Source organism: Homalodisca vitripennis, chromosome 6, assembly GCF_021130785.1.
Source record: "Homalodisca vitripennis isolate AUS2020 chromosome 6, UT_GWSS_2.1, whole genome shotgun sequence".
NCBI classification, from domain to species: Eukaryota; Metazoa; Arthropoda; class Insecta; order Hemiptera; family Cicadellidae; genus Homalodisca; species Homalodisca vitripennis.
In genome coordinates, this window is record NC_060212.1 from 117,981,744 (window position 1) to 118,001,005 (window position 19,262).

The following is a 19,262-nucleotide window of genomic DNA, read 5'->3' on the forward strand; positions in this document are numbered from 1 at the left end:
ATGACATCGGCATTAAGACACTGTTCAAAGAAGTCGATCGGTTTTGAATCATTAGTGGTAATAAATTTGAATGTAGGCCTAGAGTTAAACTCAAAGATCTGCTGTTTTACCTTCAAAAACTATGCCAATTGTCACCTTCGTCAGGAGTACTGTTAACTGTCGTTATGGTATTATCAACATCGGCGTCTGTGTCTTCGTTTGCAAACCATAAACTCATTTTCAGCAGCTTCGTCCGAGCCATCACTTGGTTGGAAAGTCAGGGTCTGAATCCGTGTCGTCAACCACACTATAGTCCATGTCCTCAACACTTTTCATCTTCACTTAATCCCGCAAATAAATCACCTTGAGATGAGGGAAGGTCAATTATTCTGTCAATTCCCTCCGATTGTCGCAAAGGATCGCCCATTTTACGAACGCACTTCCACTTTCTAGGCTAAAGCTTCAAAACAATAGCAGGTTGATGAGGAAAAGGCGCGAAAAGTACAGTGAGGTGTCGTCCGAGAGTGATGATTTAATACACAGCTGACTACAGCTGCAGTACAATCCAGTGAGCTATTCTGCACTACCAACCACAAAAACGTAATATCCCACACCATAATATTGTGTCGGTCATGTACGACCGACGGCATATTTTATAGTGTACTATGTAACTGTAAATGATCGTGTCGGCCAGGAATGACCGACGATGTAAAAACGTTATATATACAAAAAAATTATCAAATCACAATGGTAAGTGACCAACTAACAGAAAAAACATGAATAGTTCCTAGTTTTAGCCACGGATAATTTTGGCACTCTAAACGCTAAAACAGAATATTTAGGCTTGGCATCTAACGTGTTAAACCATTCTCGCCAAGCTCTATTTTTGTTTTTAACTGCTTCAGCAATTCTTTCATTCCACCAAGGGGTCTCTTTATCCCTTCTTTTACCTGAAGTTCGTCCACATGTTTCTTCTGCAGCTTTGACTATAGCATTCTTGAAATTTGTCCATTCCTCCTCTCCTGTTTTGACCTCCCCCTTGGGTATCGTTCCTCTAATGTTATTTACAAACTCCTCTCTAACTTTCGTATCTTTTAACTTCCATGTCTTGATTCTTGTTAGTCTTTTGCATGTATCCTTTCCAAACCTCATTCTTTGAAAATCAGCTACCACCAGCCTGTGATCTCCTCCCATACTTTCACTGGGTATAACTTTTACATCTGCCATGTATGGCTGCAGGCATTTCCTCACTAATATATAATCTATTAAACTTGGCTGTTCACCATTCCAATTGTATCTTGTGTATTTGTGGCTATCCCTTTTCTTGTTCCAGGTGTTCCCTATCACTATATCATTCCTTAAACAAAAATCCAGTAAATTTTCTCCTTCTAAATTCCTTGTTCCTACTCCATAACATCCCATTACCTCAGTCGACAATATTCAATTAAAATGTCATTTCTGTTTCTTGTGGTATAATTATGTTTTTGTGTATGGTTTATTAAGTCCTTATTACGAGGGCTGTTTTTTAAGTAAGGGCCGTTTTTTTTTTTTTGTAAATAAACAACAATTATTTTTTTCAAAATACATTTATTTTCAGAATCTGCATACTTTTCTTTATTTTTCTACATAGTTGCCTTGTTTGTTAAGGCACTTATCATATCTTAAAACTAAGTTTTGAAATCCCTCTTCAAAGAAATCTGCCGCCTGCTCTGACAACCAGGAGTTCACGGCCGTCTTGACTTCTTCGTCGTCATTGTAGCGCTTCCCGCCAAGATGATTTTTCAAGTAACGAAAAAGGTGGAAATCGCTCGGAGCAAGGTCGGGGCTGTACGGCGGATGATTCAAAACTTCCCAGCCAAAAGAGTCGATCATTTCCTGTGTCCGAGCAGCGGTGTGAGGCCTTGCATTGTCGTGGAGGAGCAGAATTCCCTTTGTCAGCATGCCGCGTCTTTTGTTCTGAATGGCGCGTCGGAGACTGGCCAGGGTTGCGCAGTAGGCTTCTGAGTTAATCGTCATTCCTCGCGGCATAAAGTCCACTAGCAAAACACCGCGCCTGTCCCAGAACACAGTTGCCATAACTTTGCGCCGCGACAGCGTTTGCTTGGCTTTGACTTTGACTGGAGATGTTGTGTGCCGCCATTCCATGGACTGTTGCTTTGATTCAGGAGTGATATGGGATACCCATGTTTCATCTCCTGTGACAATTCGACTCAACATGTCGTCTCCTTCCTCGTCGTAGCGGGTCAAGAAAGTCAAAGAACTGCTTAATCTCTTTTTTTTGTGGAGTTTGGGTACCCATCTTGAGCACAATTTTTTAAAGTTTAGGTTTTCTGACACAATTTTGTACAGTACTGACCTGGACACTTGAGGAAATTCCATAGAGAGAGTGGTTATTGTGAACCGTCGGTCCTCATGAATTTTTGCATCAACTGCAGTAATAAAATCTCCCGTGATCACAGATGGCCGGCCTGAGCGATCTTCATCATGGACATTTTCGCGGCCATCTTTAAATTCTCGGACCCATTTCCGCACTTTACCTTCACTCATTGCCTTGGCACCATACACCTCACAAAGCTGACGGTGAATGTCAGCAGCCGACATGTTTCTTGCAGTCAAAAATCGTATCACTGACCGAATCTCACACGCGGCGGGTGATTCGATAATCTTAAACATTTTAAAGATCCACAGTAATGCATACAGGTTAGCTACAGAGCTGCAACTGGCATGAAGTTGTTCGCTAAGAATGCCGGGAGGCGGGGCGCACGCTTGTTACGGCAGGAACGCGAACTACTACCGTGTACGGGAGAACGGCCCTTACTTAAAAAACAGCCCTCGTATTTAAAATGTAAATAGATGTAAAACAAACTTAAATTAACTATTGTAAGAATTCCTTGGTTAATGAAAACAGGTTTACAATGATCGTGATATTCAGCTTTACCAACAATTCTAACAGCTTTCTTTTGAAGCACCAGTATTTTCTGAACTCTAGTACCATTTCCCCACAGTATTAATCCATATCTCACAACTGACTGAAAGTATCCAAAATATGCAGACCAACTATAATTTTCACTTATGCAGCAAGATAGATGTCTCAATAAAAAAATAATTATAGATAATTTAGTAGACAGAAAATCAATGTGAGGTTCCCATGAAAGATTATTATCAATATGAATGCCTACAATTTTCATTACACTACTTGATTCAAGATTAGAACTATTTTCAGGAATTGATTTTAAAGTAAACAAAATGTTTTGAGTTTTAGTTTCATTCTATAAAAAACAGCTTTCTTCAAACCATAATCAATATGGCTTTGTTTATTGTGGTGTCGGTTAATTTCTTTAGTTCATTCACATTATTACTACTATTGAAAAAAGTTGTGTCATCAGCGTAGAGTAATGTACAATGCCTAATACTAGTAGTCTTGAATGAAAGACCCATGGCAGTTAGTTGATGTCACAGTGGTTAAGATTGAGAGACACTGCTAGAAAACCAACAGTTCAGTAGCAAAGGGGAAGAAGGGGTGAGTCATTACCTCCTTACAAATACTAATTTCAAGATTTATTTAAATACACTAGGTGTGTTTTTAAAAATTCTTCAAGATTTAAATACAGTTTTTTTTTATAAAAGTAATTTATTCAAACATTTTTTCTTTTATAAGAACTTATATAGTTTTTAAACTAAAACTAGAATATACAAAACAATTATATGTCCAGTGCTTTTGTACGGATCCGAAACGTGGTAAATAAGAAGGATGAGAAAAAGCTTCTAGTTTTCGAGAATAGAATTTTACGTAAAATTTATGGGCCATCATATGAACAAGGGGTATGGAGAAGAAAACATAATAGAGAAATCAGGGAGCTCTACAATAGTACGGATGTAATAGGAGAAATAAAGTGCAGAAGACTCCGTTGGGCAGGCCATGTTTTGAGAAGAGAAGAGGAATGCAAACTGAGGAGGGTAATGTACAGTAACCCAGAAGGAAGACGACCCCGTGGGAGACCGAAAGTGAGATGGTGGAACCAGGTGAAGGCTGATATGGAGAAGGTGGGCGCTTCAGAGGAAGATGCAGAGGACCGTTCAAGATGGAGGAGCTTTGTTGGTGCGGCTAAATATCACCTCCGATATAAATGGCCCTGGGAGTAAGAGTAAGTAAGTATTTTTTCTTTTATTTATGAAAGTACACACTTGTATCTACTGACAAACTTTTGAATACTATTATCAAAGAAGTTTGCCGGCTAGAGATGGGAATGTTTCATTTTCCCTCAGTCTCTCACATTATCCAGTATAGGTATGTGCACCATGTTGTGCAGTAACTTGGTTGGTGGTTATTCTGGTGCATGGAGAAAATGTCAAATTCAAGTAGTGTTTTGTAAAGTTTTAGCCAGGAACATTATAAAATAATATTGCTGTAATAATTAACTGCAAAAGAGTGCGTAACAAACTTCTGGCACTGGTGAATTCTGTCGACTGCTACTATTTGTAGTAACCTTCTTTATTTGTACTGAAAATAATTATATGCCTCAGTGCTATGGAAAAACAATCTATATCCAAACAAGAATCTTCATGACTCAGGAAGTCTATTGTGGGTCTCTCTTATAAACCTCTTTTCCTAAATGATAAGTGTTTAGCAGCTTTCTCGAGTCCTATGTGAACACCAAATTCTGAGAAACCCTTTCGTACTCCAACGATTGTTTCTGATCTCTTTATAATAATTCCTTTCCACTGTTATGTATCTTCCCCTGTATGACTTAAGACGACTCTATTACTAGCAAGTATATTGTGATCTACTAATACAATTCCGTGTTTAATTGGTTCTGCAGCTTTTGAAAAGGGTTGACTATCGAGTTTAAAGGACACTAAAGGATTATTTTAGAGGAATTAAATTAAAGGCTGATCTCTCACAGTCACAGAAATACACAATCACAATTATTGTTCTGTAGTACATTACAATTAATATGGATTTAAAAGATATGAAACTGTATGTACTCAACAGATACAAGAGATTAATATTACAGTATTACCTGTTTAGTTAACTTGGTCATTAGCACTGGTACGAGGTACTGTAGGGCTCCCTTGGCATAGAACTTAGAGGAACGTTGGGGAGGTCGGCCCGCCTCTGCAGCCTCACTGTCTTCAATGGCAAGATCTACTTCCTCATCACTGACATTAGACCAGAACTCAATACCTTGCAGTGCAACCTCGTCTACATCGGACTTCATGGCCTCTAAAGTTATCTAAAAACAAAACAAGAAAAATCAGTATGAGAATATACTGTAATATTAATTAGGTCCGTTACCTTGCAAGACGTTTATGAAAAATTTTAATCATTTAGTATTTAAACTACCTGTGCTTTGTGTTTTTAATTTGTAGTAGTCATTTTACCATGTTTCCTTTTTGAATATAAATGATTAATTTGATTAAGGTGCAAATAATAAGATTAGTAGTTAACAGAAAAAAAGAATAATCTTAATTTTTATATTCACATCTTTACATTCATGTAAGTTAGTTATATTTCTATTCATTATGTTTATGTTACATAATTCCATGGCTTGTTTCCTAACACTTATAATTCAATAATTAAGTATCTATTGCATTTCAGGTACTCATCTTTAAACAATATTCACTGAATTGTCAATATTTATCTTTCTACATAGCAAAAGGATAAAGGCCACCACTTTGTGGACAAAAAATTTAAATTTACTTTGTGAAAAGCAAATGAAGGATTCATTTTTGTTTAACATATGATTTTCTGTAATTTACTAGATAAAATTATGTAATAATATTAAAACTGGAAATGAATAAATAAAAAATTAAGCTTCCGATGCTTGATATAAAATCATGCCTTTTGTACTTTTTACACTAGTTTTTCATATATACAAAAAAAACACCAAAAAATGTTTCTACAATTTTTTACTTGTAGAGTTGTATTCCATTTAGACATAAACACGTTGTAGAAAATGGACAAGGAATATGTATTTTACATCAAATTTTATGTACAAAACTATGTTACTTCCTTACCATGGTTATCAATGGCTTTTTTCATGAACATTTTATCAAGTAATATTATTAATGAAAACCATTAACACTGTTATAAAGAATGAAGATTCTTCGAGCAATAGGAAGATTCTTAATTTGTTACAACTAGTACAATTTATAAGAAGATTAAAATGTAACTCTATTGGAATATTTTACACTTGCTAACCATATTTCCAAATCCTTTATCATATGTTATTTTTATATTTATTATCTATAAACCTGTATTTATTTATTCGTGGAGCCGCCTAACGATGAAATCTTTAATTGTCAAGGCCTCGTAAAAATAAAAATTAATATTGGAAAATGTGTGATAATTTTAAAATGTTATTAAGAATTTATGACATTTAGAAGGGAAAATCCTGCTTAACTGACAAGGAGGGAAGATACCTAGTCCCTTACTTTAAGAAAAAGTAAAGGAAGATTTAATAGATAAATTCACCACAGAAGTTAACTCACCGGGAAAAGTGCAGGTCCCATGTACGTCTCCATATAGTGGTAATACAGTGACATTATCTTGACTAGACATTGTAAAGCAGCCACCTTGACTTGTGTGTCATGTGACTGTGTGGCCTCACAGACCACTTCCATTATGTAGTTCCTCTCAGACTGCAACAAACATCACAATGTGTTACTGTGTCAAAATTGCACTTAAAAATTCTTTACAAAAATGAACTTATCTTTAAAAATTATTAAATAGAACCAAAATAACTTTACCTCTTTGTCAAAATTGCTACGAGTAAACTCAAGAGAGTTGAAAAGCGCCGTGGTTGCGGCCAATCGCACATGATTGCTAGGTTCACTCAGCCGCATGCCGTGAATGATGGCTGTCAGAATCTGGTTGGACTGCGATATCAGAACGTCTTGCTCCTGTCAATCAATGATACATCCAATAATAAAATCAAAACAATAAAGATAACCAACCTTTAATGACTATGACAATCTTTGTTCTGTTGGAAGCTTAAAACAGAATATATGAGGCTTTAAACTTAATAATATGATGCAGAATTTAGACAAACACAGGATATATACAGTACTTAGGAAAAACTCATTTTTATTTCAAAAAGGCATAAAAAAATAAGAATTTCCAGAATAATTAAAATGGATTTGTAATATTATACAAATTATAAGTTTTCTTTACTGGTTAGAATGAACAGATATGTTTCTGCTTGCAGTTGTTTCTTTGTTATTTAACAGCATAATAAAACCTGTTACTCATCTGCCCACACGTACTTCAGTCACTTATTCACTTGTAGGTAGTATTAACCCTTTGAGTACCAACGTCCGATTTTACCGGACGACAAAAGTTGGCCAAAAAGTGCCAACGTCCGATTTTACCGGACGTCAAAAGTTGGCCGAAAAGTGCCGATGTCCGATTTTACCGGACGTTCGGGAAAAAGTCACTAAAAATTGTAACCTTTAATATTTTCAAATAATATCATATTGAAATGTTTGTGAAGGATCGGTCTTTTCAAAATAAATTGTTATAGTACACTTCCGGTCAAACTTTAAATTATGAAACTCACATATAAACATTTTTGGTTGCCATAGCTACCAGAAACAATGTGACAATAGTTTCTTAAAAGTTGTATAACTTATTCATTATTGAAGATAATAATATAAGATTTACAGACAATTGCATACACTTTCCAGTGATATGGACTAAGAAAAGGATATGAATTTTTTGGTCATAATAATTTGGTTGAAAAATGAAATTAAAAAATATTTTTTAATTTTTTTTATGTATGTCCATTTTTGGTAGTCCTAAATTTAGTGTTATGATAACTTTGTTATTTTATGTTAATTAAACAGAGTTTTCAGAGTAAAATAAAAAAAGAATCATGCTGATAGCTTATTAAATAATCGAACTGTGAATTTTTTACTAAAACCTTGCAAAATGTCTGAAAAAGGGCTGGCACTTTTAGGTACACCCACTAGAAAAATACCTGGCACTTTTCAGTATACCCACTCAAAAAATACTTGGCACTCAAAGGGTTAAGATAAAATTGAACTCACAATGTCCTGACAGATGTATCCGATGGCCTCTAGGGTGGCCTCTTTCATCATCTCGGTGCTGCCACCACTGATGACATTGCTGACAAGTACGGTGATGAGATCTGGCCACTGACCCACGGGCAGTTCAGCCACCGCCACGTACGCCACACACTGCGCTGCAGAACTGGGCCTGTTGTTCTCTGTCCCCAACGCTCCCAGAATCTATCAACAATTACAATACAACTAGTTTATATATGTCACTCAACATGTGAATCTACTTAATTAATCAAATATGTTGATATTTCGTTAACTTTATATCTATAGATGTAATCTTAATGTTTACATGACTTTTCAAACAAATTGAATGCATTCATTCAGCACCACTACGTTTAATGACAACTAACAATTTGCATGCCACTAATAAATCCATTAACTTTCCTTTAACATCAAGACAAAAAAATTGTTTTGTTTCTTTAAGTTCAAAGCTAATTTTTACTATAACTAAACTATAAAAGATAAAAGCAAAAATAGTATAAAACAGGGCTTTTTACTTAAAATTAGCGTATTTATTGATAAAAAAAAGAACTACTTACAAAACTGTTTGTTTCAAATAAATTTTAATTTCATTGTAAAATTTAATTAAACTGAAAAGTACTACATTAAACTGAAAAATGTACTGTAAAACAAGTTAGATATTTCACAACTAATCACAACGCTACCACATGATAAAGAATAATAACGAGATACATAGCAGAAGTGCGTGGATCTCGCGTGCTTGTGACAACCAAGAAAGCAGTGACACAAACAGTGGTAATTTTTATTTGTTAATGATGCAGATAAAAAAAAAACAAGCTAATATGATGAACAACATAATTATATTTGAGAAATTGGAACTAGTTACAAACGTTTATAGTTACACAGTGAAATATTTTTATTCTACAAACATTGATTTCAACAAAAATTGTTTATATTTCGAGAATAACTTACATTCTTTTTGACATACAGCCTGACATCTTCGGGAAAAGCTAGCCAGCGCTGTTGATACTGAGCTTTAACCATGGCATCTTTGGAGGTAAGGGTGTTCTTAAGCTGCAGGCCAGCAGCCATCCGAGCAACAGGACTATTTCCTCCATGATGAAGGACGTCAGAGAGTGTTTTCACAAATTCTGGCTGTTGATAAAAAAACAAGAATAAAAATATACATTTTAGTAAAACAAATAATAAGAACCCTAAATGTTGACATTAGATACACGCAAGCTATGCATTCTTATCAACCTCATCTAACTTTGTGACACTTACTCGGTGCTCACCAGTAGTAGTGGTTCATCATACCTTAACAAATTCAACATTCATAATTTGGTTGAATTGAAACAACAATGGAACTTCACTTCACATTATTCATCACAATAATAAATAGTATGCGTACAACTGAAAATGTGGTTTTTTAATAAATGCAAACACATGGATTAAGAATTTTGTACTGAACACAGGACTCAGTTTTGACTGAGTTTAAAAACTATCAAATTCAAAGGACAGAGAATGGCTTGCTTATGATAGAAGTTAATAGAAACACTTTTAAAGTTTTAGAAATAAAAGATATTAATGATTTGTTTGTGTAACTTGTAAAACATTAGTATTATGCCCACTACAATAATTGAAACATTAAATGATTATAAAATAATAAATCAATAAAATAATAAAAAATTATGAAACTTTCAATTGGAGTGTGTATACTTCTATTTTTAACTAGTATAAAATTACTATTATGCCAACTATAACAATTGTAACCTATGTTTAGTTATTATCACACAGTGGAAAATTGAATTTTGGCTTAATTAATTTAATTAGTTTTAATTACATTGCATGAATATATGCAGTAAATAAATATAAATATTTCAAAATAAAATATTTTTAAAATTTAGACACACCAAAACAAAAAATAAGTTTGGTGCATCAACTGTTTTTATTGAGGGTTCTAGATATATTAAGAGATTTCTTTACAGCATAGGAGAGGATAAAATTAACACTGCCAATATAAGCATACTCTTCTATTATTGTAACATAAAAACTTACCAAATTAGTCTGAGCAGCTTGTTCCAGATAGTTCTGGGCAGCTTCCAACTCATTTTTATCTGAAAAATAATTGTTTTAAACAAGATTGTATTAAACACATAAAATTAAAAATTGTGTTTTTATAAGATGTAATTTTATTTTTTTTATTTTATTACACATTATCTTTTGTTGGATGTAATTGCATTTTTGCCACTCCCAAGAGTACATTTTTTGCTGACACTGAGTAATAAATGTACAGAACAAACATCAAATTTGTTACATTGAAAAAAAATAAAATAAAAATTATATTCTAAAAGAGAATAATATTTTATTAAAATTTGTCATACCAAATATTCCACGTATAATAATAAATTATAACACTTTATTGTTGTAAAACTTGTACAGGCATAAATATTACATATCAAAAATACAGCATAAAGTGCTATCTATGTCAACACATTTATTGATACAAGGTGTGTTCAAACAGCACAGAAATTTTCAAGTTTTTGAAAATAATATTTATTTATTTGTCTACATTAAAGTTTTCAATTTCAAAATAGTTCTATTAGACTATGCACTTGTGATATCACTTCTTTCAAATCCACTAAACATTTCCCAAACTCAATCTTTGAGATAGCCTTCAGCTCTTTCAGTAATGCACTTTTAATGTCATCTATGCTAGTAAAACAATGGTCTTTTGCGGTTCTCTTTATTTTTTGTAATTTTAGTCACACAGAATTATGTCTGGAGAATATGGAGAAAATTCACGAACAAGCAATAAAGTGTGTGCAGATGTATTTTCATAGTGCAAAAACCATGAATTATTTTGCTACAAATCCAGGTGTATTTTTTTTTCTCAAAATTGTACCATGCAATTGACATTGAACTGGTAGGTAGTACTCCTCAATGATGATGAAGGCTATCTCAAAGATTGAGTTTGGGAAATGTTTCATGGATTGAAAGAAGTGATATCACAAGAGCATAGTATTTAATAGAACTATATATATATATATATATATATAAATATATATATATATATATATATTCACACATTCAACCAGTACTATAAGCTTCACTTAATACCTCATAAAAGGACACACAACCCATGTAGTCTTCAGATTTAACACATTAATTGTTGCAGACGCCCTAGTTCTCTTGCTGTCTTATTGCAATACTAATTATCAATCAGGATAGAGGTGCATTAAAGGCTTTAAGGAAGGTATAAAATGTTGCCAAATAAACTGGAGTCAATAGTAATTAATAGTCGGAGTAAAAGATGCTACAGGAGAATGGTTTTAAAACTACCTGATGGACACAACCGAAGAGGTTAAAATTAATCAATGTAGTAAGTAACACAGTCTACAACTAAAAAACCTTTATTAGCAAATTCAGGTGTCCTGTAAAGGTCACTACTAGTGTATAGACCAATTTCTTCAATAGTGACTACCCACATTTTCTTGCTTTTACTATGATAAATAGTTATATTGTACCATTCCTTTACTTTTCGAAAAACGTAATAAAAGTTAAACTCATTCATTTTTTTTAATGAATAGTTTTTTCTAAATTTCAATTTGGTTTTAAAGCAGGTACAGAGCTGGCTTTACAGCATTTTTTTGAACGATTTATGTAATGGTATGAATTTCTTATAACAGAGTAGCTGGTTTATTTTTGGATGTAAGTAAAGCCTTTGATAACGTTAATCATGGTTTGCTACTAAATAAATTGGAATCTGCTGGTATTTAAAGTGTCCCTTTGAATTGATTTATGACATACCTAACTGGTAGACAGCAATTCGTCAAAATAAACAGTGGCAACAGCTGTTTAGAAAGTCTACATTTTGGAGTCCCCCAGGGATCACTTCTTGGGCCTATTTTGTTTTTAATCTTTGTTAATGACTTTTGTTCTGGAAATTTCAATGGTAAGAAGACAGCATTTGCTGATGATAGGGCATTTTCCTATAGTGCATCAACTGTTGATGAATTATATTCAAGGATGCAGGATAACCTAAATAAAAGATTTATATTGTTTGCTTTTAATACAAAATTACCATTAAATGTATCAAAAACATTATATGAATTTTTTGTCACAATCCAATCATTTTGGCACATCCTTAAGAAAACATTCAATAAATTGCAGCAAGGATCTATGTGATTGTAGCGTAATTAACCCTTTGAGTGCCAGAGCATGCTGTCAGCGATCCCGCATTATATGCAAGAATCGCTGTTAGCGACTTCTGCAGTAACGCTTATATTTTATATAGTATTTATCTAAATTGGCTCAATGACTATACATACGCATTCCACAGGCTTCAACGTAACTTTTGATGTAGGTTTTGTTGCATTTTGGTTAGATTCTGATTTTTACGGCGGTTGTAAAGTGAGCGCGTCAGTCGCGTTTAGAATAGGCCGCTACGCGGACGAGCCGGCACATGTTTTGTTTGCGCTGCTGTTTATTTCACAAATGATATTGAAAGTTTTTAAGTGTAAATGGGTTTGTAGTGTTAGTATCTTCAAATTATTTTGTTTGTGTATGTTGTTCTAGTCTGTGAGTAAGTAGAACAATGACGGCCGCGAGTTACGGCGATCTTAAGCATCTAGTACTTTACTAAATATGTTTGTATAGTTTTTGTGTTCGTTCAGTGATATTTATAAACAATGAGTCGTAAAAACATTGCTGACAATGAAGACCTAGTATTGCAGGCATTAGATTTAAGTATTATCAGTGTAGACAAAACACAGACTAGGTTAGTTTAGGTTAGAAAATTTCTAGTTTTGTAGTGGTTCATGTTTTCATATTTATTTTCCAAACTTTATTTATAAGTATAAAAAGAATGTTTATATGTCTTTTTGTAAAGAATTAAATGGAGTATAAGATAGAGTACTATAAGTTGTGTCAAAATAAAAACACTAAATATGTTTTTGCTCATAAAGTTTTTGTTAATGATTTTTTATTTGTATAAAAACGTTAAATAAGTGATAAATGTATTACATGTATAAAGAAAATATATCTAAAAAAAAAAAAAAACAAACAAAAACCTAAGACATTATACCAATAAAAAAATTTGTTATGAATTTTTAACCAGACCCTTGCAGAATCAGGCATTTTTGCTCGGCATTTTATGCAGACCATATAGCAAAACGCTGCGGCACTCAAAGGGTTAATAAATGTAGTCAGATTAAGTACTTAGTTCTGACTCTAAATGAAAACTTATCGTGGAAACCTCATGTAAATTCTTTAAAAAAATCTCTACAGTCATCACTTAGGACATTTTTTAATTTGAAATCAGTTTGTCCTCCCTCAGTAATGAGATAGGCTTATTTTTCTTTGATTAATTCTAAACTGGAGTATGGATTGTCGTTGTGGGGTAGTTTATGTTTCACATTTATCAAGTTTAATAATCCTTAAGAAAAAATTTATAAGATTGATATGTAACGCTAACAGCAGAGAACATTCATTTTCACTTTATGTTAGAAAGTATATTTTACCATTGAGATATTTATATGTTTTATAAGTTTTAGTAATTTTTTTCGTATTAACTGGTAACTCTGGAACTGATATTTATTGACAACCCTAGCTATATATCTATTATATAAAAATGAAACTGTTCGTGTGTAACAGCATCACTCACAAACGGCTGGACGGATTCGCCTAATTTTTTTTTTAATTTGTTCGTCTTGATCTGTAGAAGGTTATAGGATACTTTTTATCCCTTTCCCGATTCAGGATTCCGCCCCACTGGTTACAGAAATACCCGTAAGAAATGCATTGCAGCAAACATATGTTATTAAGTGAAAGAGTCTTTTCAAATTTTTAATCAGCTGTTCTTTGTAAACATATATAATGCGACAAAAAATATATTTATATATAATTTAATTACTACACTTATAGTTTTAAAGCATAGAGTAAGCTTAAGAGAAACGACAAATTTTGTTTAAACTGTTTCTGCAATCACTGTTAAACATAGACTTTACTATCCAGATAATACAATTCAAATTTGACGTAAAAATTCACCTTTAACTGCAATATTTATTTAATATAAACCATGCTCATGCTTGATCAGAAGAGCAATGCAGATATCATAATTACTATCTTACGTTGGCTACAAATATAAAGAATGTTATAAAATCAACCTTAGTTGTTTTTTTTTGACAGAAGTATCAGGAATGTGGTACATACCTTCATAATGCGCCCAAGAAGCTCACGAAGGAACGACTATCAATTATCTCAGCAATGTTTAGAATGTGATAGAAAATGAATAAGTGAATATAGTGTACTGTTTTCAACGGGAAATTGCGTGCGAAGCCGCGGGAAACTTATTGAAATGCGCAGCGAAGCGCGCCGGGTCCGCTAGTACTATATACTACTAGACTCAGTAATCAACAGTATACAGGTATGTAATAAAGCCTGACTCAGTAATCAACAGTAGGCTATTTGTCATTAAGCCAGACTCAGTAATCAACAGTATTTGTGATTATTCCAAACTGTTCTTTATTTTAGAAATGTTTTGTTTTAAGCTTATGTGGTAAATTATGCATTGGTAAATTATTTATTTATGTGTTATTTGTAATACAAATTGAATTATTTGCATACCAAACTAAAGATAAAAATGTCATCTTTTGGAATAAAATACTACAAATAGCCATACTCAAATTTAAATATATTTTTAATTTTAAAAAAATTGATTTACATGAACAAGTTTTGTTTTTTTAATTTTTTTTATCCCTCCCTATGTTGATGAAAAAAACTGGGCTCTTTCAATAAATTTACAGTAAAATTTTACTAAAATACAAACGCACAGATGAAATGTAACAATAAAACGTTCAAAAAATTGTGGCATTTGTTATAAAAATATAAAAGTGACATATTTTTAAGTCTTAAAAACAGCTCATCATTTTACACATATAAAGTTTAGGAAAAATGCAGTACTTAACAAACACACATGAAAAATTGATTTATTCCCCTCTTCCCACAAGTCTTAGTGCTAGATAGACTACAAATACAGAAGTCTTTCTCTGGAAATTTTCCCTCTTCAAGTGACTGCTTGTGAAACAAAGAAGACACATACATCACTGTTCTTGCCACCATTAATCAATAACGAAACACAAGATTTTAATTTTAAATTCTATACACAATTTTACTTTGAACTAATTTTGAGTGATAATGTCGAACTGAATGAAGTGTTAGGCTTTTAAAATCGTACTATAGTGAAGCTATACTTTTATATGTAAAATAAATGTATTTGTTTTAGAGGCCGATTACATAAAATAACTAAAACAGCTAAACACTATTTGATCTCCACCTTTAATTCCAGTTTTCATCTTGTCAATAAAAAGCTGGACAATTCGGATTTAAAGGAGCAAGTTCATTATCTTGTAACAATTTAGAACATTGCTCAGTACTTATGAAAACTGAGCCAATATCTACATATTCATCACCATTGTTCTTGTCGTTGTCACTAACCTTCTCCTACATAAACGAAATAACAACAGCTGGTAATGGTGTAACTAGTCTAAATTTAGAAAACTGGCAATGATTATTTTAAAATATCTATAGGTCAAATGTTGTATTGATAGTATCGATAATTATAAACAATAATCAAATTCTGATTGTGTTGGTGGCCGCTTATTGTACTGTAGCCTTATATAAATGTTCAAGCCCATAAAAATAAAAACCTTTTGTATAAATATAAATTGATTTTCATGTAATAATTATTGGTGGTGATTCAGCGTTTTTATAAATACTGTCAGAAATGTTTACCCTGTTAAGTAAATGCAAGTAAGTACTACGCTAATCAAACATAGGCTAAATAAAGTGAGTTAGGATATTTTATATAATCTGAAATAGGTTACATATTATACATTTCTTTTACATATAAAAATATGGCTTTACTTTACAATTTTAAAAGCCTATAACGTAATTCAGCTCGACATTATTATTCCAAATTAATTAACCCTTTCAGGGCCAGGACCAAATATGAGATGTTGCAAAATTTTTTCACATATCTATCCCCTTGTGACTAGTCAAAAGTGCCAGGCTAAAATTGGCGATTTTGCAGTCTCTTAGATTAAAATTTATAACTTTTCATAAACATTAGAGAATTACCTAAAAGTTGCACCAAATTACTCGTATAGATATATACTATCAACAAAAAAATATAAAGATGTAGTTTTAAGTAATTTAAAATTTAAAAAAAATAATGTTTTAATGGATTACATAAAAAAAAATTTAATTTTTTAATTTTTTTCGTAAATAACTAAAAAAGGAAAAATAATTTTACTGTAGAAAGCTATGTTATTATATTGTACATTTATAAAGGAACAACCGTACAAAATTTTGTGTTATTTCTCTCATAAATAAATTTTTTATGACACATTTTGTATAAATACGCATAATTGTACTTCGCAACAAGTGATAAAGCAACTGACTCTTAACTGCAAGAAACTTAAAATAAATATTCACATTACGGATGTACCGGTAAACAGATGATTGTAGGATCCATAAGCAGTTTCAATACAGTCAAAAAACACTATTTACCAAGAAATATTTACACAATTTTATTTGAAATTTATTTACACTTTTTCTATTTACAAATATGCTACTTACAATTTCACTCCCGTGAGATCGCAAATTGTCAGTCATTGTAACTACTACACACAATAGCTAAGCAGGTAACACTACTAATATTTACAACCACAAAATAAAATAATGAAGAAGAATCCAGCATACAATGGTACGATTGCACTAAAGCATAAAGAATTAACAACAATAGATCGAGTCACCTGATAATGTCACGTGACAATTACGAAATAAAAATGCATAGACCTCCAAAATAAAAATTATATTCATATTAAATATCTACAAATATACCAGGGAATAAAAAAACATAAAACTTTAATCATTTGATGTCGTATTTTTTAAAGAAAATTACGAATATCAAGGCGGCAATATATTGCCGCCTGGCGCTTTTCGCGTATGTCACCGACGGCAATATATTGCCGCCTGGCACTTTTCAAACACGATCTATGGCGGCAATATATTGCCGCCTGGCCCGGAAAGGGTTAAAAGTAAAATGATGTGTTTGGTATTTGACTAATGACCACAAGTAAAATGGCGATGTAAATGTGTTCTTTGAGTCACACTGAATCAGACATGTTTTTCCTTGAAAAACTAACTAAATGTTACATTGTTTTGTTTGTAACATTTTAAAATTATTAATAGCCTGGCCTAGATGATCGTTTTATTTATTGTTAATAGCCTATATATTAATTTTTTGGTATCAATTTACAAAATCGTGACCATGGAAAGGTATGTTCATTTTTTTTTCCTGAAAACTACAATTTTTCCTGAAAACAATAGTGAAGAAAAAATTCGTCGGCAACGAAAATCAAAGGAGTTACGATTTTTTGAAATCCTCTGAAAACTCTGTTTTTGACAGTACCTCTGGCAATTTTACTGAAATGATGACGTTAATCCTGTCAACGATGCCTGCCCGCTGCGCAGTGCTGCGCACTGCTTGCTCTTTTAGAAAAAAAATTAACTCGAGCTTGCAAAAGTCGAATCCCAGATCACGTGATGCCCCTGATCCTTAACCCTCCAAGTGTTGTTCGACAAAATTTTGTCGGTTATTTTCCATCTTTAATGCAATAATGCCCGAAAGGCATCAATATAATACAATGATATACTTTCCCCCCAGTTTATATGCACCTGTGATAATAACACTTGGCTATAAATGCCCAACCCATGAAAAAAAAAGTCAATTTTTCATGGTCACGGTATTGTAAATAAATACCTAATTTTTTTTAAAGTTAACACAGCAGAACTATATTGTTACTTGAAATACATGTTATGTAATTTGGTTCGACATTTTGATTTCAGTATTTTTAAATAGTGTAGATATTGAGAATTCAATACTCATGAATACCAATGATTCAATAATTATGATTTAATTGTGGTGGTGGCCGCTTAGAATACTGCAACCTATTTCTTGATAAACAATACGCTACCTTGTAGACTACACATTATGTAGTTTTCGTGGTTTTTGTAAATTATATAAAAAACAAACTTGCACCATGAGGAAAGTGATACCACTATTTATTTTACAAGTTTAAATTTACAGTTACAGTTCTAAGGTTACAGAATGTTTTTATTTCCATGTGTAGGCTATAGAATAGAATTTAATGCAAACACAGTGAACCACCATAAATAAGGACATTGGGATTTTAATACAGTTATCTAAGAAAATATAATGGGCTATAAGATAAAAAGATAATTATATATATTTGAATCAAAATCCTTTACAATTTACTTGTAGCTTATGGCATGGACCCAGATTGTCTAGAGTAGGCAAACACATTAGTAATTAAGTATATGCTAATGAGTAATAGTAATTTATTTTATAATAATAAAGAATGGCTTTTTAAACGTTAGTAGTGGAATGTGCATAAGAATGTGCAGCTTTATAACTTCATGGTCTAACTAGACCCAGAAGTTCAGGGTAAGACCAAATCATGACTATGCATAAAATTGATCTAAATAATCAATAGTTTGTTTATGATAGTAAAAAAGTGGATTATTTGTTCTCATTTGAAACATAATACGACTAAACGCCAGTAAATTCCAGGTATCATGCGAATGGCTCTTGGAAAAGAAACATGAGGCGAACAGCTCTTCAACCCTGGGAACAGCAACTGGAAAATGATGGATTATGAAATTATCATTGGGTTGCTATTTACCTGGTGAAACAGTTTTCTCGAGAATTTGGATCAATTGTGCTGAAGCTTCAGAGGTCATCTTGATTATCATTTCATAAATTTAAAGAACAAACAGGAATATTACACGTAAACGACACTACGACATTCACAAACCGGCAATGAAATTGCCTTGAAGTGAAGAAGAACGTCACATGTATTACTCCGCGTGAGAGCCACCTAATTATTTTGACAAGGACTATTTCATTGTAAAATAATATAACAAAATAATGATTATATATTGGTAGATGAGAAGAATCGGTGTTAAATTATAAATGTAATGAAAATTTAAATTCTAAAACTGTTTTAAGTAAAACACCAAATGTACGACAATGTAATTCTGAGAAAGTAAATAATTGAGAGCATAAATATTTTAACTTTCCAATTTAAAAAGAGTGAAACCATACGGAAAAGAAAATTAAGACAGAAAATCCTCAAAAAACGTTATAATTTCTT

At 32.4% G+C, this 19,262-nt stretch overlaps 1 protein-coding gene across 1 annotated transcript in view; it reads right to left on the bottom strand.

Moving 5' to 3' along the window:
• LOC124364802 (importin subunit beta-1) overlaps nt 1-18,958 on the bottom strand; it is a 47,470-nt gene extending 28,512 nt beyond the window's left edge. Inside the window, 7 exon segments of the mRNA XM_046820565.1 lie at nt 5,001-5,213; nt 6,472-6,621; nt 6,730-6,882; nt 8,029-8,229; nt 8,995-9,177; nt 10,081-10,139; nt 18,792-18,958. Coding sequence (XP_046676521.1) covers nt 5,001-5,213; nt 6,472-6,621; nt 6,730-6,882; nt 8,029-8,229; nt 8,995-9,177; nt 10,081-10,139; nt 18,792-18,861 — 1,029 coding nt within the window. The 5' untranslated portion in view covers nt 18,862-18,958.
• Between the last annotated feature and the right edge of the window lie 304 nt (nt 18,959-19,262).